At 42.5% G+C, this 22,778-nt stretch overlaps 1 protein-coding gene and 1 pseudogene across 2 annotated transcripts; both read right to left on the bottom strand.

The window, feature by feature from the left end:
• Nucleotides 1–4,569: 4,569 nt before the first annotated feature.
• LOC309554755 (olfactory receptor 1468-like) lies at nt 4,570–5,460 on the bottom strand (the record flags this gene model as incomplete). Its single annotated transcript, XM_082256457.1, has 1 exon — nt 4,570–5,460. The coding sequence occupies one exon, from the start codon at nt 5,458–5,460 to the stop codon at nt 4,570–4,572; it is 891 nt and encodes a 296-aa protein (XP_082112583.1).
• Nucleotides 5,461–5,500: 40 nt separating this feature from the next.
• Nucleotides 5,501–18,223, bottom strand: LOC309554756 (annotated as a pseudogene). Its single transcript has 4 exons — nt 18,002–18,223; nt 17,123–17,601; nt 7,812–7,938; nt 5,501–5,511 (listed from the first exon to the last, which is right to left on the bottom strand). The product of its transcript is annotated as an uncharacterized misc_RNA (transcript).
• Nucleotides 18,224–22,778: the final 4,555 nt, after the last annotated feature.

Raw genomic sequence — 22,778 nt, forward strand, 5'->3', positions numbered from 1 at the left:
GAGCGCTCAAACCGACGCTCCCGGAGGCGCCTATCGAGCTGGATAGTAAGTTGAATCAGTCCCTCTAGAGTAGTGGGAGTCTCTACCCTGGCCAACTCATCCTTAAGAGATTCGGATAATCCCAGACGGTATTGGTACCTGAGGGCCGCCTCATTCCAGCACGTATCAGTGGACCACTTGCGGAACTCTACTGTGTAATCTTCGGCGGGGCGTTTTCCCTGCTGGAGGGAATGCAAGGTAGCCTCAGCCGTGGCCACACGCTGAGGATCATCATAAAGTTGGGCCATTAGATCAAAGAAGGTGTCAATAGAATTGAGAGCAGGGTCCTTTTGCTCCAGCAGGCCATGGGCCCAGGCCTGTGGCTCCTCCAACAGTAATGAAATCACAAACCCAACCTTTACAGTCTCTGAAGTGAAAGTCCTAGGCTGGAGGGCCAGGTATAGTTGGCATGCGTTTCTGAAGGCCCTGAATTTCTTCCGTTCACCAGAGAAGCGTTCAGGTATTGGCACCCGTGGCTCAGGGGGAGGAACCATCATAGTGTGGGAGGAAACTGGCTGTCCCGGGAGGGATGGAGCAGAAACTGTGCTGGTGGATGAAGGACTGGGATCCGCAGGAGCAGGAGAAGTTGTCAGATGTTGCAGTCGACCTTCCAGTTGGAAGTATCCCTCCTGCAGACGCTGTACTGCCTGGGTAAGGGCAGTGACCTGCTGGCATAGAGCCACGAGTGGGGAAGCACCTCTGTCGGCCTCTGACATGGCTGGATTATACTGTCAGGGTTACCTGATCCGAGGCCGAGGTGCTGAGAGGGCTCCCCTTGCGGCTCAGTGCGGCACACCCCTGGAGATGGTACAAAGGGTGTGGCGCCCCAAGTGGCACGGGTTACCAGCTGCAGGCAGGTAGGTAGAACCAGAGCAATCCGAGAGCGAACTGGAACAGGCTGGAATCGCAGCAGGGTATGAGTCTTCAAGGCTCTGAAGCAGCCGGGCTACCTTGTGCCAAGGAATAGTCTCTAGTAGCGGAAACCGTGGTACAAGCCGAGGTCATGCACAGGAGACAACCAGAATAGCCGAGGTCTTGAAGCAAGCCGGGGTCATACACAGTAGGTAACGGAAGCAAGGTCAGTGGGAGAAGCCAAGGGTCAAACCAGGAGCAGGAGATCAAACAGAATCAGGAACAAGCCAAGTCACAACAGGAAATCCAAACAGGAAACAGGAAGCACAGGAAACACAGGAAGCTGAGAGATAATCCAGCAATGAGTCTGATCCTATGGCCACCTTTTATAGGCCATTTCCCTGACAGGCCAGCAGAGGGCTGTGTCAGTTGAGTCAGGAGCATCCATTTCTATTACTGGCAATGTTGCCAGTTCTCCTATGGCCATTTCCCTGACAGGCCAGCAGAGGGCTGTGTCAGTTGAGTCAGGAGCGTCCATTTCTATTACTGGCAATGTTGCCAGTTCTCCTATGGCCATTTCCCTGACAGACAGCATTTCAAAGGCCAGTAATTTTGAAATGCTGCCATTCAGGGCCTGGGCTCGAGGGTGGGTAGGTGGGTATTTCCTCCTTCTCTCCAATATTTGGGAGATTGACAGCTGAATGCTGCCATGTGACATGTTGGAGACGCTTGGTAAAGGTGTCCTATGTGGTGGTGTAGGTGGAACATCCTCTGTTTGCTGGTCGCCAGGTGCCACGGTGATGCCAGCGGTGGAGAGAGAGGCCTGGGCTGCAGCAGAAGAGGAAGCAGGAGGAGCATGAGAGAGTTCCTTGTTTTTAAGGTATTTACTCAAATGCAATTCATGCTTTGCATGTAGATGCCTGGTCATGCAGGTTGTGCTCAGGTTAAGAACGTTTATGCCTCGCTTCAGGCTCTGATGGCACAACATGCAAACCACTCATCTCTTGTCGTCAGGACATTGTGTGAAGAACTGCCACGCCAATGAACTTCTTGGAGCAGGCCTTGGTGTGCTCGGTGTCTGGGTGCGGTGGACAGTAGCAGGCGTACTGTCTCTGGAATGGCCGCTGCGCTTTTGCACCCTGCTCCCTCTTTTGCTGTGCTGTTGCCTCTGTGCGACCACCACCTCTTCCTCATAACTGCATGCCTCACTAGCACGACATTCAGTCCAATCTGGGTCTAGGACTTCATCATCCTCCACATCATCTTCCACCCATTTATGACCCCTCCCCTCCTCGTCAGTCTGCACATTTCAGAAAGCCACAGCAGTTGGCACCTGTGTTTCGTCATCATCAGAGACGTTTTGCGGCGATATTCCCATGTCCTCATCCTGCAACAAAAGTGGTTGAGCATCAGTGCATTCAAGGTCTTCATCTTTTGGGGCAGGGCTAGGTGGATGGGCCGGGGAAACCCTGGATGTACGTCGGCTTGAAGAAGTGGTTGTACCGGAGTGATACCTGCAGCTAGAGGCATAACCCCCGTGCCGTTTTTAGAGCCGGCGGTCGGCTTTCTGAAGGTAATAACTGATGTGGCTCAGCAGCCACTCAGCCATTATCCTATTGAGCGGGAGGGTGTGTCCCCCTTACGCGGCTCTGCCGGGTCTCATGACGTCACTTCAGGTCTACTCGGCTTCCAAAAACTGACAGTATTCAAAAATGCCGGTTTCTGCGTTTTGAATACTTTGAAGTACAGTGGAGGGGTCTGGGGTCTCTCCATAAAGAGTACCTATCACTGCCTATTATTGTAACAAGGGATGTTCACAATCCTTGTGACAGCAATAATACAGATCAGATGTATTTTTTTTCTTTTTTTTGTGTAAAGTTTAAAAAATAATAATAAAAAATAAAATAAATAGGAAAAAAAAAAACATTTTAAAGCGCCGCTGTCCCCATGAGTTTGCGCACCAAAGAAAATGGATACTTAAGTCACGCTCACATATGAAAACGGTACTAATGCTCCATCCACCTAGGTAAGTATAAAGGGGGAAAACATTGAATCCCATACATCTCCTTTAATCACTTGCCGACCGCCGCACGACTATTTAGTGCAGCGGTCAGCCCCTCACAGGCAGAGTGACGTAGTACTACGTCGCTAGCCTGTGAGGGTCTAGGGAGTGAGCGCGCGCCCCCGGAGGCGCGCTCCCGCTCCCGAGTGGTCACGGACCCCCCCCGCGCGTGTGACCGGCGGACCCGATGTCCGCCGGTCACTCGGCGATCGTCGGTGCAGAGGGAGAAAGGCAGGCAGCTAATGTAAACAAGCCGTCTGTCATTCTCCCCTGTGTATGAATGCTGATCATGCGGTTCTACTATGTAGGACCGTTGATCACTGTTCATACACCTCAAGCCACAGCCAATCACAGTTAGAATCACGCCCCTAGAGACACACATAACCCCTCCCTCTCAAAAAAAAGTTAACCCCTTCACGGCCAGTGTAATTTTACAGTAACAGTGCATATGTATAGCACTGATTACTGTAGAAATGTCACTGGTAACCCCAAAAGTGTCAAAAATGTCAGTCAAGGGTCCGTTCTGTCCACCGCAATGTCGCAGTACCGCAAAAAAAATCGGAGATCGCCGCCATTACGCGTTAAAGAAAAAAACAACAAAAATGACAAAAATCTTTCCCTTTGTTAGTAAACGCGATAACTTTTGCGCAAACCAATCAAAATACGCTTTTTGCGATTTTTTTTTTACCAGACATATGTAGCATAAAACAAATTGGCCGAAAATGTTAAAAAATTTTGATTTTTACATTTTTTTGGGGGGAATTTCATATAAAAAAATGTGAAAAATATTGTTATTTTTGCAAAATTGACGCTCTTTTTTTGTTTATAGCACATGATCAAAAAATCGCACAGGTGATCAAATACCACCAAAAGAAAGCTCTGTTTGTGTGAAAAAAAAGATCGTCAAATTCGTTTGGGTACAGCGTCGCACGACCGCGCCATTGTCCGTTAAAGTCACGCAGTGCCGAAACGCAAAATAGGCCCTGGTCAGGAAGGGGGTAAAATCTTCCGGGGCTTAAGTGGTTAAGTGGTTATGTAGGAGGGCCCATCACTGAAGCAGAAGTATGACTAGAAAATAAAGCTCCTCCAGTTTCATAAGAATAATTGGAGGAACCAAAGAATGGTTGCTGATGCTTTATGGTAGAATATGAATTTTGGAATACACACACCCCACACACACCTGTACTCTATCAGTGTCCACTATCAAGTGGATATAGGAGGAGTCCCTTGTAGTGCAGTTGCACATCTCTCCCAGCAAGGAGTATTATCTCCAAGGGTTAGAGAGGCTGGATTCACCCCTTTTTTATGGATAGTGTAGGACCCACTGACAATGGGGTACTTTGATGTAGTGGTGGGCTTGTGCACGATATGGCCATATGGTGGGACCAAATCCCCGTTTTTATTTATGGATTGTCTTTATATTTGATAGTCATTTCTTTTGCATGAGTTCACTATTCTTTTTTAATATATTTTGGAATGACAGTGTTTCTAAGCTACTGTGGGATCTATAAAATATATATATATATATAATGTATTAAAACTACTTTATTACCATATTACTGTGTTTTAAAATTACCTTTTAACAGCAGGGTCTGAGAACTAGGAGTGGATTTTTATTAAAGGTTTTGAATATTTATCTTTTGGTTATGTAAAACATTGTTTACAACTTCTTTGATATCTTTATTCCTTAGGCTGTATATGAAAGGATTTACAAAGGGGGTAAAAACAGTGTACAACAATGATATCATCTTATTGGTGGTTTGTGATTGTCCTTCCTTTGGAATAAGATATGTGGCATTTAGGGTTCCATAAAATATAAACACAACAGTGAGATGGGAACTACAAGTGGAAAAGGATTTCAGTCTTCCAGGAAAGGAAGGTATCTTTAACAGAGTTACAACAATATAAGTGTAAGAAACTGCTATCAGAAGGAAGGGTAATACCATCACAGGTAAGCACAACAAGGTGGCTTCAATTTGAACTGTTGATGTATCTGAACAAGAAAGTTCCAGAAGAGGATTTAAATCACAATAGAAATGGTCAATGACATTTGGCCCACAGAATTCTAGTTGACATATGCTAAGTATAAAAATGAATACCAAAAAACAACTCAACAGCCAGGATGCAAGAACTAATTGAATACAAAGAGTTGGTTTCATAATGGAGGTATAATGCAGAGGAGAGCAGATGGCTAGATAGCGGTCATAGGACATCACTGTCAGAAGGTAACATTCAAATGCTTCTATTGTGCCAAAGACATAATATTGAGTGATGCAACCAGAAAAGGATATGGAGGTCCACTCATGTAGGACAATATTTAACATGTTAGGAGCAATATCTGTGATCAGCATGATGTCAGATATAGAGAGTTGGGAGAGGAAGAAGTACATGGGAGAATGAAGGATCTTGCTGTAATATACCAGCATGATGATCAAAAAGTTTCCACATATTGTCCCAATGTATATAATAAGGATGAAGGTGAAAAGCAGCAGATTATATACAGCCATGCTCTTAGATCCCATGAAAAAAAATGTGATGACGTGACTTTCATGTGCGGTCTGTTTGACATAAGAAAAAAAATTAATAGCATAACATGTATTTATTATAGCAACAAAAAAAATACAATTGTATGTTCACTTTGAAAAATGAATGAAAGCAAATAAGATGAAGTTGTGTTTACTGTCAATGCCCAATCAAGTTCAAGAGAAATTTTTAAAAAATAGGATTTTTTGTTGCAAATAATTGGTTGATTTACAGTAGGTTAACACGGCTTCATCCTATTTTGTGAGCTCAGTGAATATTCCCCTTGCTAATTGGACAGTTTCTATTCTTTAAACTTTTAGTAATACACTAAGCTATAGAATTTAATATTTGTCATAATAATTATAATTTTAATGAATAAGAGCATCATACCTTAATTAATGTATCCCAGAATTTTTAAAAAAATGTACTTACTCTATTCACTAATGATATCTGATGGAAATCCATATGTGAAAAAAAAAATTAATTAAATACAAATAAACCAACAAAAACACAATTCAGATTTTTTTTTTTTGAAATCATAACAGAACACTGCAATAAAAAAATGTAAATGTAGTTAAAAGTTCAATATCACATGGCTTGTCTTCATAGGAGTTTTTTCGGGCAGTGTTTCAATTTAAGATTTAAAAAGACAAACACAAATGAGTTCATAAATGGAAAACAAATAGAAAAAAAAACTAGAGAGAAAATAATAAGTATTGTATACATCTGTTGTACATTTAAAGTGTATCACTGGATAAGCCCAGTTGTTCAAATAAGAAACCCTTTTTCACCCAAGCATTTATACAGTATACTGTGTATTTATTTGCAGATTAAAGATTCCATAGAGAATAACCAAGATCTCTTTGGGTTTATGTTTGTGACCTTGATTTAAAAAAATAAGATTAATTTATTAATATGTTATTTTTAGAAAATGAAATACTGTAGTAAATATTTGCTCATAGATAGCAATGTAGCATTTTAAAGGAAACCCTCCACTGCTGACCTATGTTGTCCTTGTTCTCAGGCTTTCATGGTGATTCAATAGATTCAAAGCACAGAATCACCCAGTGATTTTTTCTATGGAATTGTTACATAAGGCGGGGCACAAAATAAAGAAAGAAGCTCAGGCTGCAATAAACACCTAAAGTCTGGTGCTATCCCCCACAGTACTTTTTTTTGACCTCCGAAATCCTAAAATCTCAATCCAAAGGAGCATCTTAGGAATTGCAGGTGGCAGATCATTGGTGGCATGACAATCAGTTCAGCTCTGCATTCATTAATACATTGTACATTGTGTTAATGAAAGTAGTGTTAGCACTTGAATGTGAAAAAAGCATTAAAAAAATGTGTGTACAAAAAACTTTTTATTGAAATGTATTTTTAATTTATGTAACATACTTTCATCTGAGTAGTTCTGTGTCACCATAGTAACACTGTACTACTCTGGATGGGGAGTCAATTTGCCAGTCAAGTTCCTCCACCCCAAACTCACTCATCAATATCTTTATGGACCTTGCTTTGTGCACTGGTCCAAGTCATTTGGTGGAGGAGGGATTATGGTGTAGGGTTGTTTTTCAGGGGTTGGGCTTGGCCCCTTAGTTCCAGTGAAGAAAACTCTTAAGGCGTCATCATACCAATACATTTTCGACAATTTCATGCTCCCAATTTTGTGGGAACAGTTTGGGGTTGGCCCTTCCTGTTCCAACATGACTGCGCACCAGTGCACAAAGCAAGGTCCATAAAGACATGGATGAGCAAGTTTGGGGTGGAGGAACTTGACTGGCTTGCACAGAGTCTTGGCCTCAACCCAATAGAACACCTTTGGGATGAATAAGAGCGGAGACTGCGAGCCAGGCCTTCTCGTCCAAAATCAGTGCCTGACCTCACAAATGTGCTTCTGGAAGAATGGTTAAACATTCCCATAGACACACTCCTAAACCTTGTGGACAGCCTTTCCAGAAGAGTTGAAGCTGTTATAGCTGCAGAGGGTGGGCCAACTCAATATTGATCCATACGGCCTAAGACTGGGATGCCATTAAAGTTTATGTGCGTGTAAAGGCAGGCGTCCCAATACTTTTGACAATATAATTTATGTATATTGTGATATGTTTTTATCAGGACATATATAATGTCGAACATGTTTGGTTTTAACTGTAATATGAAATCTTTCTTTTTGGTTCCTACAAGTTTTAGTTTTAGGGAGTTGTCATTGTCTTTACATCTGTGGCTCTCTTTTTCTTTTTTGTATATGTTCACCACTATTAAACTCTTCAGTTTGCTGTGTTGTACCACAACCATAGGCACTAATTTAGCACATGAAACAACAATTACTTACATTCCTGCTCGCTACTGCGCTCGTGTCTTTTACACACTACTCCACCTGAGGGGTTGCAATTCGGCATCTTTGCCCCGAGCACCGTATAACCTTGTCCCGATACTGATGCTGGGCTATGTTCCTGACACTAAATAGAATGGAAAAAGAAGTTATGAAATGTCTTTACTGTAATAGAACAGTCCAGCTGAATGTGACTACCACTAATAGATATATCATGACCTGGATAAAAGAGGACCTTCAGGGAGGGCCGTGGCCTGGACATGGAGGAGTGAGGCAGCAGGACGCCGGAGCTCTGATTTCACACCAGTAAGCTGAGCACTTACCGAGGATTGGAACAGCTGATTCGGGCACACAGATAATGTCCCAACACAGGAGACTCTCCTCCCAACCCCACAGAGCCGCAACACCCCACCAGGGAAGCATAGAATCCTTCTTCCCCGAGGCCAGCGGGACACATGGAGACACAGCCAAGATGGCGCCGTAACGGGGAGCAGACAGGACACGTGCAGAAGCCATCCAGCCACATCAGCAAATAGCTGCATCCCTCTTTGCCTCTCACCCCTGTGACTCGGCGCCCCCTGTGTCCCCCTGCTACAACATTTCTCAAGATATGGGGTCTGACATGTCGGACATTATAGGGGATAGAGGCCTTAAGCAACATATATGGTCTCTCCTCACTAAGGATGACCTGGAGTGATTTTCTAACAGGGAAGAAAAAGCATTTAAACAACATGTAAAACAGCTTAAGGCAGATACATCACAGTTGGGCAACAGATTGTAGTCTCTTGAACAGAAATTTGAGGAAACATTGACTGCCCTTCCACAACTTAAAGAAAAGTGCATGCAGCAGGACCAACGGATAGACACTTTACTGTGCCAATTAGACGACTGTGAAAACCATAGTCGCAGAGCCAATATCCGCATTAGAGGGCTACCTGAAGCGACGGCACCTAAGGATATTATTCCCACCCCATAAGGCATATTCTGGGATGTTTTGGGCCTATCTGCTTCAGATCCAGTGGAGATTGACAGTGGAGATCCATTTAAACAAAAGAAAAGGATGGCGCTCAGGTGTGCACTTGTGATAAAAAAAGTACAAATGTGACCTCAGAGAATGGTCTTTGTGAAGGGCCTCAAAAGTTTAATAAACTCATACAATAAAAACTATGAAATCAATGGAAATACTTCCAAACCGGACTCTGAAGCCTCTGGAGCCTCTGGATCTCCTAGGGAGCTGTGGGAATCCCTGGTGGTAATCGTAGGACTCGCAATGACATCAGATGAAAAAAGATGCTCCCTGATGGAAGGCTGGAACTTCCGATGGTAGTGGCTCACACGGTTCTGTGTGCGGCCGCTACACTGAACCGGGGCCAGTGCATAGTTGGAAGCCGAGTCTTATTATTAACCTGAATTATTATCAGGTTGATAAGTCTAAATCTGACCCAATAGAGCCTCCTCTATCTCTGAGATCCAGAGGATCCAGAGGCTTCAGAGTCCGGTTTGGAAGTATTTAAATTGATTTAATAGTTTTTATTGTATGAGTTTATTAAACCTTTGAGGCCCTTCACAAAGACCATTCTCTGAGGTCACATTTGTACTTTTTTTATCACAAGTGCACACCTGAGCCCCATCCTTCTCTTTTGTTTAACTGTCTGCATACACCATCCTGTGTTAAGGATCAGGCGACCGTGGCGCACTTGGAGCATAGTCTTCACCAGTTTATAACTTTGGGGGTCAAGATACAACATGGAAATTGCATGTAGGACTGGCGCTTGAACTTTGTTTGTGGTATAAAGTGGACCCAAACAACCCTAGAGATATAATCTGTAAGCTGCACAAATAAAACTTTTTATGACTTCAATGGAGTACGCCTCTTTTTCTACCAGGACCTTTCCAGAAGAACGCTAATGTAGCAGAGAGCGCTCCATCCCCTGCTGGAGGCTCTAACCACGGCAGGGATCACCTATACGTGGGCGTTCCCCTTTCATCTTCAAGCTAAAAAGGACAGAAAGTATGTCACCTTACACACCAAAGATGATTTGCCGCACTTCCTTTCCCAACGGGCCCTGGCCCTGTGGATTTTCCTGATTGGCGTATCTCCACGGATGTCCATCTGCCCTCGGCCATTCCACCTTGGCTACCAGCGTGCCCCAAAAGACGCTCCAGGGGCTGAAAGAGACAATCTTCACTTACCGCCTCACTCCCCACAATGGGGGAATAGGGGGCACTTGTTGATGACCTAAATTGCCTGAACCCTATCCCACAGCTAGAAGGGCCCCACCCCCAATGCCCATATTCCATACATTACCTTTTTGTCTATCCCTCTCTAATCAGTGGACTTTGCGACCCAATCAACCTTTCTGTGGCACCCCCGTGACTTCATTATGGAGATAGAAGGTGCCTGTGATTACAGTGAGATGCATTTAATACACCCCCCGTTAAAGTATGGAGGAAATACTAAGCGAACTTTGAGGTGTGAGGGCTCAGACCTGACCCACATACCTGACCGCGTTCCCCATGTAGGTCTCCCCCTCCAAGGGGATTGCCCTGGACAGGGCACCATGCTCACCCCTGGGGGACATGTCCTCTTGGATGGACCCCGAGGGTAGATCATGCAGTCTTATTATGACCTTAGGTCTCAAATACTCGTTGACTGTTCACTAGTGGTTCTTTATATGTTGATTTGAAAACCTGTTATTTATTTTGTTTTTGTTTTAGATGAAGTTCCTTTTTCCTGATATGTCGTAATTGGAGGTTCTGGTTAGGTCGTCTGGACGATTACTACCCCGCTTTCCATGGCTACGGTTAAGGTAGTGTCATATAAAACCTGTTAGAAGGTATAAACTCCACGCTAACGGTCTATTTGGATGTAGATATAAAAATATGTGCAAAGGTAAATGAGAGATATGGGAATATAAAAATATAAAAATTAGTGGATGGTGATAAATATAATATGTGAAGAAATAAATATACATGTATGTATAGGCTGCAGCCTCCCTGAATATTAGTCCGGGGACTAAATGTGGAATAAATAGGAAAGTAGGGTAGTGGCTCTGGCTAAAATGGGAATGTTAGAAAATATAAATATAATATAAAAAATATCAGTGATGAAATACAGTATATAACGGTGATAACCTTATAAAGTGACTGGTGCAAAATAAATATATTATATATCAAAAAACAAATATTATAAACTGTAGTAGTGCATGCTTAAAGGTGCATATCAAATAAAGTGCTAACGTGCACGTGAAAACTCCCAACTATACCATACACTGTGATATATAGGTGCTATAAGGTGTCAATTAAATATAAAATAACAATTATATGCAGCGGATATATTCATAGACAGTCCAATGTTATAAAGTCTCTTAGGTCACATGCAGTGACTGTATGCAGTGTGAAGGATATCCACAGAAAATAAGTGAATAATAAGGTGACAACGCTCTACCAATGGCTTTAAGGAGTGACCCCGTGCTGGGCGGTGAGGTGCTGGGTGATCCTTCTGGTAAAAAAACTCACTCACCAGAAACACCCACCCCACACAGGGGTATAAGGCGGGTGTGTAAAGGTATCCAGTGACCAGAGATCTCGGTATCTCCCCTACTTCTGGATCGAAGCTTCCTGAAAGTGGTCTCGGAGATCCTATATGGAGGTATCCCTGGAATAATGGCGGGTCTTAATGGGCTCCTATTAGCAGGAAATGGTCCGAGGTGTCCGCGGGAAATTGCTCATAACCGTATACCAGGGGATAATAAATAAACAAGGCACATAGCGTGATACCGTCTAGGTAGTTTTAATAACGCAAAAATAGAGAGGTACTCCCATAACAGGAAAGTATACAGGCATAAATTCGTGAGTCTGGAGCGCGATGCGGTCCAAGTCTCAAACTCGATCGTGCGGAACCGGAAGTGACGCGACACGCTGTACGCGTTTCGTAATGAATTTGGCTGCTGAAGACGTATTAATTATATTTAATTGACACCTTATAGCACCTATATACCACAGTGTATGGTATAGTTGGGAGTTTTCACGTGCACGTTAGCACTTTATTTGATATGCACCTTTAAGCATGCACTACTACAGTTTATAATATTTGTTTTTTGATATATAATATATTTATTTGCACCAGTCACTTTATAAGGTTATCACCGTTATATACTGTATTTCATCACTGATATTTTTTATATTATATTTATGTCATATAAAACCTGTGGTCTTTGCTCCCCTAATAAACGTAATAGGTTGTGGTTGGAGTTGAAGTGGCTGGGGTGCAGGTTCTTTTCTTGCAGGAAACTTACTTCACACACACTTCTATCCCTAAACTTCCTTTGCACCTTTTCCCCCAATGGTTTCTTAGTATCTCCCCAGTAGCGAAGTACCGTGGTACAGCCATCGCCATTCATAAACATTGCCCCTTTCACCAACAAGAGCATTGCGCAGATCCACAGGGTAGGTATGTTTTCCTGAAGGGGCCATACAGGGGCAAAAGTATGCTTTCGCAACCCTGTATGTGCCCAATACCCGCCAACTAACTTTCCTGGACTCGGTCCTGGAACGACTTGCAGAATTTAGGGAAGGTAAGCTTATTCTTGCGGGTGACTTTAATGTCAGCCCTGACCCTTCTCTAGACATTTTCCATACATGTCCGGTGTACTCGCACGCTTTCCTAAAACACTTTCGTAGGTCTTTACAAACAAATCTCCTAATAGACAGCTGGAGAGCATTACATGCATCCGACAGAGACTTTAATTATTATTCAAAGACACATGACACCTATACCAGAATTTACCTATTATTTGTGGACCATAATACCTTGGATGATCTGGTAGATTCTACTATAGAGAAGATCACCATCTCTGATCATGCCCCAATCACCGCTACACTCCTGTTGTCGGGCCCAGCATGCAGGACTTGGTCGTGGAGACTTAATGAAGGTCTCCTGGACAACACCGCTGTAGTCGCAAAAGTGTCGGATACTCTCACACATTTCTTGTCTGAGAAAACTACAGGGGAGATCAGCGTTGGCACGATCTGGGAGTCCCACAAGGCCGTGACTCGAGGAGTACTTATAGCTTTGGGGACGAAACTTTAAAAGGAGAGACAGGCAGACTTCAAAAGAGTCTTGTCAGCCCTTCAACTAGCGGAGCTGCAGCACAAACAACGGACAACCCCGGAGGCTTTGCAGAAGCTTACGGATCTTTGTGAACTCTTTTTTAGACTCCTTGATTCCAAATTAACCAACGGATGCGTTTTGTAGCTCATAAATATTATGAGCACTGTAAAAAATGCAGTAGGATGATGGCTAGAGCCCTACATAAACAATGTACCTCCACTTGGGTACATAAGCTCCAAACCCTGCAAAATGCCACAGCGGTACAGACCACGAAAGTTGCATCCCTTTTCCGTGACTACTATGCAGCCCTATATGATTTGGACTCCGTCTGTCCCCATAGTGATCCAGAACTCAGGTTGGTGCATATGCGAGACTACTTTGCTTCTGCAGGACTTCCTTCTCTCTCCCAGGAGCAGAGAGATACATTAGAGTCTCCAATTACCCCTGAGGAATTACTGTCCACGTTAAAATCAATTCCCAATGGGAAAAGCCCTGGGCCGAACGGCAACACGAAAGCATACTACCTGAAATGTTTTACCCAACTCCATCCACACATGTGCCGGTACTTTAATTCACTGACTAAAGGTGGTGATACTAATATATCACTGGAGGGCCCTTCTGGCCCATATCACTGTACTCCCAAAGGAGAATAAGGACCACACACTGCCTCAAAAATACCACCACATATACTTAATACTGACCTGAAAATCTTCTCTGAGGTCCTGGCCAACCGTTTAACACACATACTCCCTTCAGTTAAACACCCTGATAAAGCTGGATTCATCGTGGGAAGGGAGGCCAGAGACAACCCTGTTAGGGCGATCCAGCTGACCCACTGGGCCCGGACACACCGCAAAAACGACACCTGATATCTGATATTATCTACCGACGCTGAGAAAGCGTTCAATAGGGTTGATTGGCACTTCCTCATGGCGGTGCTACAGGGATTGGGCCTAGGCCCACATATTCTCTGCTGGATCGTCGCATTGTACTCATCCCCCACTGCTCAGATTAACTTAAATGGCTATTTATCCACTAGGTTCCCCATCCGTAATGGTACAAGACAGGGATGTCATTTATCACCTCTCCTGTTTGCTCTTGTTCTGGAACCATTACTCCGCAGGGTAAGGGCTGGCAGGAACATAGGAGGAGTGAGAGTTGGCTCCATGGAACATTGGCTCACTGCCTACACTGATTGCATCCTGTTCCATGTCACAAATTCTCTGATCTCGCTGCCCAACTTGATGGAGGAACTAAAAGCCTTTGGTCAAGTCTCAAATTTTAAGATAAATTACTCGAAATCCGAGATACTATCGATTACTTTACCCCCGGACCTGGAGAGGTCTCTGCGGGGAGCACTTACCTTTGCCTGGGCAAGCAAATCACTGACATATTTGGGAATTCAACTCACTAAACAATTTAAATCTCTATATACAGACAACTACCTACCCTTACTTAAAAAATTTGCACCGACCTCCAATCGTGGTCTAAGATAGCCTTTACTTGGCTAGGACGCACTAATATACTTAAGATGACTGTCCTCCCTAGGATCTTGTTTTTCCTGCAGATGGTGCCTGTTCCCCTACCCGGTCACTTTTTTTCTCGAACTCCAGCGGCTTTGCATACAATTTGTGTGGGCGGGCAAAAGACCACAGGTTGTCATGGCGATATTGAAAAGACCTAAGCAGACAGGGGGCCTAGGCATGCCAGATGTGAAGTCCTACTATAGAGCAGTGGCACTACAGTGGATTCTAAATTGGAGGTTTTACACCTCTTCTAAACTATGGGTTTCCCTGGAAACAACTCTGGCAGGTCACAACCTGATCCATGCCCCTTGGGCCGATGCAGCGGACAGGGGTCTCTCGGAATGGGTCTCAGCCTTGACTATCCACACACTTAAGTTATGGGATAAGCTAAATAGCTCCATATCTCTGGCGCCACCACTCTCGCCTTTGGCTCCTATCCGGGGCTTCCCGTGGTTCCCCCTAGGGGAAAATATATTGGACTTAGGCACCAGGGCAGTGGATGGGACTGTTAGCCTGCAGAGGTTCTTGGAGGGTAAAGGACTTAGCGTCTTTAGACTCCCTGTGGGAGCGCTATGGCCCCTTCCCCTTGGATTTTTTGAGATACCACCAGCTCCGCCATTTCTTTTATACCCAAAGGTCTTCACGATGCCTGAGAATCACCTTAACTCCATTTCAGCGGCTTTGGTTAGTTAGCAAGCCCATCCCACATATGATCTTGACCCTGCACCGATTACTGCACCGATCCACTGCTGCACCAAGTAAGCCAGGATATATTGGGGACTGAGAACGTGACCTGCAGAGGGAGTTTACTGAAGTGCAGCTATCCCTTCTTTACCAATAAACCCATACCACCTCATTAGATGCTAAGACCCAAGAAAACAATTAGAAGCTACTAACCAGGTGGTGTCGGGTTCCAACCAATTTAGCTCAAATATATCCCTCGACCTCTGACTGTGTTGGTGTGCCTGTGGCGATCGCGGTTCATTGCTACATGTGTGGTGGGACTGCCCTTTAATAAAGCCATTTTGGGAAGAAATAAGGAATTGTATAAGCACTCTCTTGGAGGTTGACCTCCCACTGGTACCAGTCCACTTCCTGCTACATGTCCCCACAATCCCCATAACATAATATAAAAGGAGTGTTCTCCCCCCATTTACTCAATGCAGCAAATCTACTAATCCCGATCCATTGTAAGAACCCACATGTTACAAGCAGGGGGGACTGGGTCAAGAAGGTGACTGATATTATGAAGGCTGAGGAGCAGATAGCCACCTGTAAAGGTAGAAAGGACCGCTTTAAATCCATCTGAATGCCTTGGATAGATTATATTGCTGGGATGCACCTGATGTCGTCCAGCCTGGACGATGCACTACTTGCACTAGCTGACCCTTCTTTATCGCAGCTAGCCCAGACAACCCATAAGACCCAAACCTCCAGTGTTTATGTCTAAGAAACCTTTGTTTTCCCGGCAGAGGGGCTGCTGGCCCCTCAGTCGGCAGCATAGAAGTGATGGAAAAGTTTGTTTGTTATGCTTTCTCAGCATAAATTATCTTTCTTCACTCACTTCACTCTGTTAACTGGTACCTCCTTTTTTTTTCTTTGGTAGGCCACCTTATTTTAAACTCCCTATGAAGCAAGGCATATTTACCCGCCATTTTTGCACAAGACGTTTGGTGCACATAGACCATTGTCCCAACATGGTAGTCTTCCCGCAGTAATAAAAATATACACTCTACGTAGTGCAAATTAAAAATATGAAACTGATACTATATATGTAAACAGGTAATGACATTTTTCATTACCTGACATATATAAGTTTCATATTTTTAATTTGCACTACAAAGAGTGTATATTTTTATTATTATTGTTTAATTAAAAAATTAAAAAAACACAGTTTTTTTTTTTAATATTTATAATTTTTATTTTGTTTTCATATAAAATTTACAAATTATTTCTCATAATATTCCAAAAAGTAGATTTACATAACATAGAAACTCATAAGAAATAAACAGATTTCAGTAACTGTAAACTTAATACCCATTTACTATCTCCTCCCCCCTCCTCCCCCCTCCCCCCCCAAAAACACCCTCCCCTTCTCTACCCAATAGCCTTCTTCCTCTCGTTTCTCCTCGTTACCATACCTTTAAGCATTGATTTCCATATATTTAGTTGATTTTTTAAATTCTATCAATTTTTCCCATTTTTCTTTCATGTTTATTGAGATCTCCTCTTGGGAATTACAGATGTATTCCATATGAAAGGTATTGTTTATCTTATTACACCATTCCTTCAAATTAGGACTATCCACCTCTCTCCACTTTGTAAACAGGTAATGACATTTTTTATTACCTGACATATATCAGTTTCATATTTTTAATTTGCACTACAAAGAGTGCATGTTTTTATTAATATTGTTTAATTAAAAAATTAAAAAAACACTGTTGTAATCCCCTCTGCCTCTATTCAAATCACTGTCATTATTTGCCACATAAATCCAACTTTAGCTCCTAAGCATTCAATCATTCATTCATTCATTCATTCATTCATCAATCAATCAATCGATACACTCCTTCCTAACACTCATCCATCCATGCATGCATTCATTCATTCATCCACCATAGCATCCTTCCATTCTCCCCATCCTTCCAAGCTATCCATCCTAAGTGTTATACCAGTGGTTTTATCTCAAACTTCTGGTCAGAGAGCCTATTCCTCTTTGGTGTGATGACAAGTTTCCCCAGACTAAACAGTCTCTCTACTGGGGCACTGGATGGAGTGGCTGCATTATATCTGAGTTACATTTTCAGTGAAAATCCATTTAGAGAGTCTATCTCTTGTGCTCCTGATTTGAAATAATCTGTGACTTGACTTTCAGCGGTAGAAGATGAGTCATCCTCTTCCTCAAAGGAAAAAAAAAAACATCCTCTATGGCTGAGTCTCTGCTAAGGCGATATGTTGATGTGCTGGTAGTGGTACCTGCTTGCTGGTCTTGGTCCAGGACAAGTTTCCAGCACTCTGCCAGCAGACTTGCATTGGCCTTGTCCTTCCTGACCTGTGTCCGGAGCCAACGTACTTTGAACTTGGGCAGGGTCACAGCAGCCAAGACAGCATCCTTACTTTCCAGCACCTCTGCAAATCTTGTTTTGATTGCCTGAAAGAAATTATGAGAATGCAAAGAACATATTATGTTATTTATTTCATTTTAGGTACTTATATAGTCCCGGTAATTTAAGCGTCATATCCAGAGGTTGTCTTTGGGAAATAGACGTATGAGTGCTGCCAGCATTGCAGAAGAGGTTGAAGGGGTGGGGGGGGGGGCAGCCTGTAAGTGCTCACACCATATGCGGCACACTGCAGCAGATTGGTCTGCATGGCTTTCATCTAAGAAGGAAGCCTCTTCTAACATTCATACATACACATACTAGGGCCAATTTAGACAGGAACCGATTAACCAACCACTACCAGCATGTCTTTGGAGTGTGGGGGGAAATAAATAAGATGCAATTCTTGGGTGACTGGTTAAAGATATTTAAATAAATTAAAGTTCTTACCATCACAACTGCCTCTGGAAGGTCAACTAGGATTTGCAGGACACTCTTCAGTTCCAAGGTCTTGAAAATCAATGTCTCCAGTGTGGGAAGGAGTGTACCATGGAAACAGTTGTCTTTTCCCTGAAGAATGTCTAAGGCTACTGTAAGTGGCATCATGACAGTACAGTACTCCCTGATGAACTGATGCTCTCGTTCTGTGATGGCTGTCATCCCCAACTTGGATGAGATGTTGCTCAGCTCACCGTTAGGAATCTCACAGATTTGAGCCAGCGCATCATAAAATGAATTCCATCTTGTTCTGCAAGGGACCATCAGCTTCTTTGCAATTATGTTATTCACGGTCTCTGCAGCCACCATTGAACGACTAGCCATGTTCCATAAGCCTGTACATTTTGTGGTAGCTCTTCTTTATATTGCTTTTGTTTGTGGTTTTGACAGTAACTACTTGTCAACATCAGTACATGATTAAAGTTTAAAGTGTGCGCAGCACACCTCTGATGTGGCGGCAAAGTGATCACAATTTCATCATCACCACCATTTTGCAATACATCATTAATGTCCATAAATGTCACCTCCTCCTCATCATCCTTAGTTTCCTCCTCCTTGACTGGCTGCTGGCATCTTTTAAAGGCCTTGATGAAATTGGAGCCATTTTCCGTGAGAGTTGATGTAATTTTATGGGATATGTCATAGGATGAGTGAATGTTGTCAAGCTCATTTGCAATAATGTCATGAGTATGAAGACCCTTGAATCTTCTGTATGCTAGTGCTGCTTTTCCTCGCTTCATGCTGTTTGGATTTATCCAATTTGCGGTTACGCCAAGATTGCTTTTATTATATGTCGTCCAAATATTGGCTGTTGTGGAAATATATTCTACATATTCAAACATCTTTTTGAGGTCGGCATTCATTCTGGCATGTAGGTAATGAACTCCGCACTTATGGAATATATGGATGTGAATAAATATGCAAATGCTAGACTGCAGCCTCCCCAAATTATAGTCAAAAGACTATAAAAGGTATAAAAAGGGGGGTGGGGGGAATGGCGCTGTCTAGTAATGAGAAGCGTATATAAAAGCCTGTATGCCAAATAAAATGTGGCAATAAATAGGTAAAACTAGTAATAAAATGACAAGATAAAAGATAGAGGGGAAAACCGTAAAATGCGGGAATATGAACTGTATAAAAATAGGAAACAAATGTAAAAAAATCAAAAGTGCCAGGTGCATAAATTAATTAATATATATATATGACCATCAACTTCAATCTAAAAAATGTAGTGGTGATAAAAAGTGCATAAGTGACCACAGGTGATGTAAAATATAAATAATAATAATACAAACTGTCATAAGCTCAAAGTGGCAAGTGCATATAATACAATAAGCAGAACACCATGGACTCAAAGTGCCAATTGCGTGAAAATACAAGGTTGGTGTGGGTGTATACCAACGTAAACTAGTGACGTAAATAAATAAATAAATAAATGGCGATAGTGTTTAAACCAGGAAAAAAGAGTCCAGTGTTTGAGTATACAGAATAAACTGGTGATAAAGTGACTGGAAATGTCCAAAAGGTGATAAATTGGTAAGTAGGTGACAATCTTTGTGTGGATTAAACACAATAAGTGACCCCGTGGTGGGCAGTGAGGTGCTCCGTGACCCCTCTGGTAAATAGCACACTCACCAGAAATACCCACCCCCCACAGTGGTATAGAGCGGGTATGAGTAATAATCCGGTGGAAGGATCCTATTCTCCTCTACAGGTCCTGGGTTGGACGTCTATGGGGATTCCCGGATGGGAGGATTCCTGGGGGGAGCTGGGGTCTGGTAGTGTCCCGGCTGTATGGGCTGGGTGCTCCAGATATCTGCGGGGTAACGGTGGAACAGGTATTCAAAGTATAAAGGAAAGGCACATAGTGTAATATTGCCAAATTGGGGTTTATTTGCACTACCAGACCCCAGCTCTCCCCAGGAATCCTCCCATCTGGGAATCCCCATAGACATTCAACCCAGGACCTGTAGAGGAGAATAGGATCCATCCACCGGATTATTACTCATACCTTGTCATTTTATTATTATTATTTTATTGTCATTTTATTACTAGTTTTACCTATTTATTGCCACATTTTATTTGGCATACAGGCTTTTATATACGCTTCCCATTACTAGACAGCACCATTCCCCCCACCCCCCTTTTTATTCATTCTGGCATACTCGTCTTTTTGCATGGCGGACCTACCCCCTGTCTCGCAGGAATTTTTGCAATGATTGCCCGGAAAAAAATCCGACTCAACTGTCGACAATGGCAGCATCTCCTCAACTATATATTTGGAAATGATTTTGTTTCATTCTGTCTGCGTTATAAGAGTTTGCGATGGTGAAAAATCAAGTTTCAGTTGCTTTGATGTTGTGGCTCCATCTCCTCCTTTGATAGCAGAGCTCACGTTATCAGCTGCGTTCTTGGCTACTAGTTTTGTGGCGGCATGTGACAAAGTGAGTTGCTTCATTCGATTTGAATGACTTGCCACTGACGTGGATAGACTCTTATTTCCTGTGCATAAGTTGCACATTACATAAACATTCTTTCCTTTCACCTCAATGAGGGAAAAGTAGTGCTTATACTTCCAGTTTGCGAAAGCTACCTTTGAACTCGTTGGATTTGCCATCGCTCTGACTCCTGGTCGTCGTCGTCGTTGTGTGGAACTGTGTCTGTGTGTGTGTGTGTGTGCGTGTTAACTGAACAGTAACACAAAAAATTCTCTCAAAGGACTTGTAATAATAATAATAATTATGGTTCAATGAAGGTGCTGGAGATGATGAGGCTTTCATATTAAGAGCGTTTATATTAAGACGATAAAAAGTTGCTTCACACCATGGCATGGGTACATAGCCTTGCCCTTGATATGCACTCTCTACTGGCCGTGAGATGGAATGATTGAAGCACCTGCTGTAGGTTGTGAGGTCAATAATATGGCCTGATGGATGGCCAAAATTGAGACTGACTCATTTGCTGATGGCTGTGGGAGGGTATGGTGCCTCCAGAAGGGCCGTACTCAAGGACCGAGGAGCGGACAGCGGCAGGTTGAGAGCCTGGAGATGACTTCAGCTGATGTTACAGCGGGGGATCATAGAGAAGCATTCATATTGGTACTTTGTTTTCTACTACTAGTACTATCCTCTAATGGTAGATTTTAAGTCTTCATAATTGTCTTGAGTCAGTACAATAACGCCGCATTTTAAACGCGGTAATGGTAACGGCGTTGTAATGGGGAAAACAGTAATTAATTTGATTACTCATTACTGAAAAAAGTAACGCTGTTTATTTATAATGCCGTTATTCCCATCACTGATAATGAGGATGTCATTCCTTCAACTCCTCTCCTTTTGCACCAACACCCAAGTGAAAAAAAAGGAGGAACCTGGAGGATGCCACATCTTCATGCTTATCAAAGGCAACTTCAATGATTATGATTAATTATGATTAATGATTATGATGAGTTTGGAATTGTAACAGCCAGAAAATTAAGAAAATGTCTGATGAGCAATGCCGTTTGGCTGAAAATGTACTCCTAGAAGTCCAGCATAAGGGGGTTAATGGGCAATTGTCAACAAGCACACATTTGTCTGACAATCAAGTCTCAACATCTCCACCAATACCGCCATCACCACCACTGCCCTTGCACCAGCGTTCTCATCCCATTCCATCCCATCAGTAGACAAGTTAGCACTACCCTCAAATGGAAAGGCACCATTCACCTGGTTGCAGGAGTTTAATTATACTCAACTGTAAAGATTTTGGTGATCATGTTGCATTTGCCAGTTACTTTGTAAAATGTTAAGCTATTATAATGCATTTTAGTATATTACTGCGCATTTTTGGAAGTTGTTCTTCAGTAAAATATTTTCTTCAGTGAAATATTTTTGGTTCAACCTTTCTTTTGAAATTAAAAAGGTTAATGTTGGTTTGGAATATTTCATTTCCTAATAAAAAATGTTTTTGGTTATTACAGTTGTCTGCTACTTTAATAAATCACTTGCCTACTGGGCACTTTTACCCCTTCCTGCCTAGGTAAAATTTTTAGCACTGTCGCACTATTAATGACAATTATGTGGTCATGCTGCAGTGTACCCAAACAAAGTTGTCATCCTTTTTGTCAAACAAATAGAGCTTTTTATTGGTGGTAATAAATCACCAATGTCTTTTTTGTATAACATAAATGAATAAAAAAAAATTTTTTTTAAAAAATGAAGAAAATTATCATAGTTTGATATGAAATGTTTGAAACGGTTATTTTTCCTTCTGCAGTGATATGTGCTGAAGAGGCTACACTGATGGGCACTGATGAGATGGCATGGATTGACACTGATGGGTGGCACTTAAGGGCACTGATTGGCAGCACTGGGTGGATTGCACTCATAATTAGGACACTGATAATCAGTGCCATGATTATCAGTCTACATGTCCCTTTTTTTTTTTTTTTTTCCAAAACATTTTTATTGAAAGAATTATAACAATGTAAAGAATACATACAGTCTCTTATAAGTCAACGTATAGACAGTACATACAATGTACAGCAACATAGCTTATTGAAAAGTTATTACAAATAATCCAAGAGAAAATGAGTATCAACGTAAGACACGTATTGAAAGGCTTGACCTTTTAACAAACAGGAGACTCAACAGGAGTGGCCGTCAATACTAAGTCAATAGAAAAGCTAGAGAGAAAACAAGTGTCAACTTGAAGCTCAATTGTGTCAAGTTGGAAGTACTATTCTAAC

This window comes from Pelophylax lessonae (genome assembly GCF_965119305.1).
Source record: "Pelophylax lessonae genome assembly, chromosome: 4".
Classification (NCBI taxonomy): domain Eukaryota; kingdom Metazoa; phylum Chordata; class Amphibia; order Anura; family Ranidae; genus Pelophylax; species Pelophylax lessonae.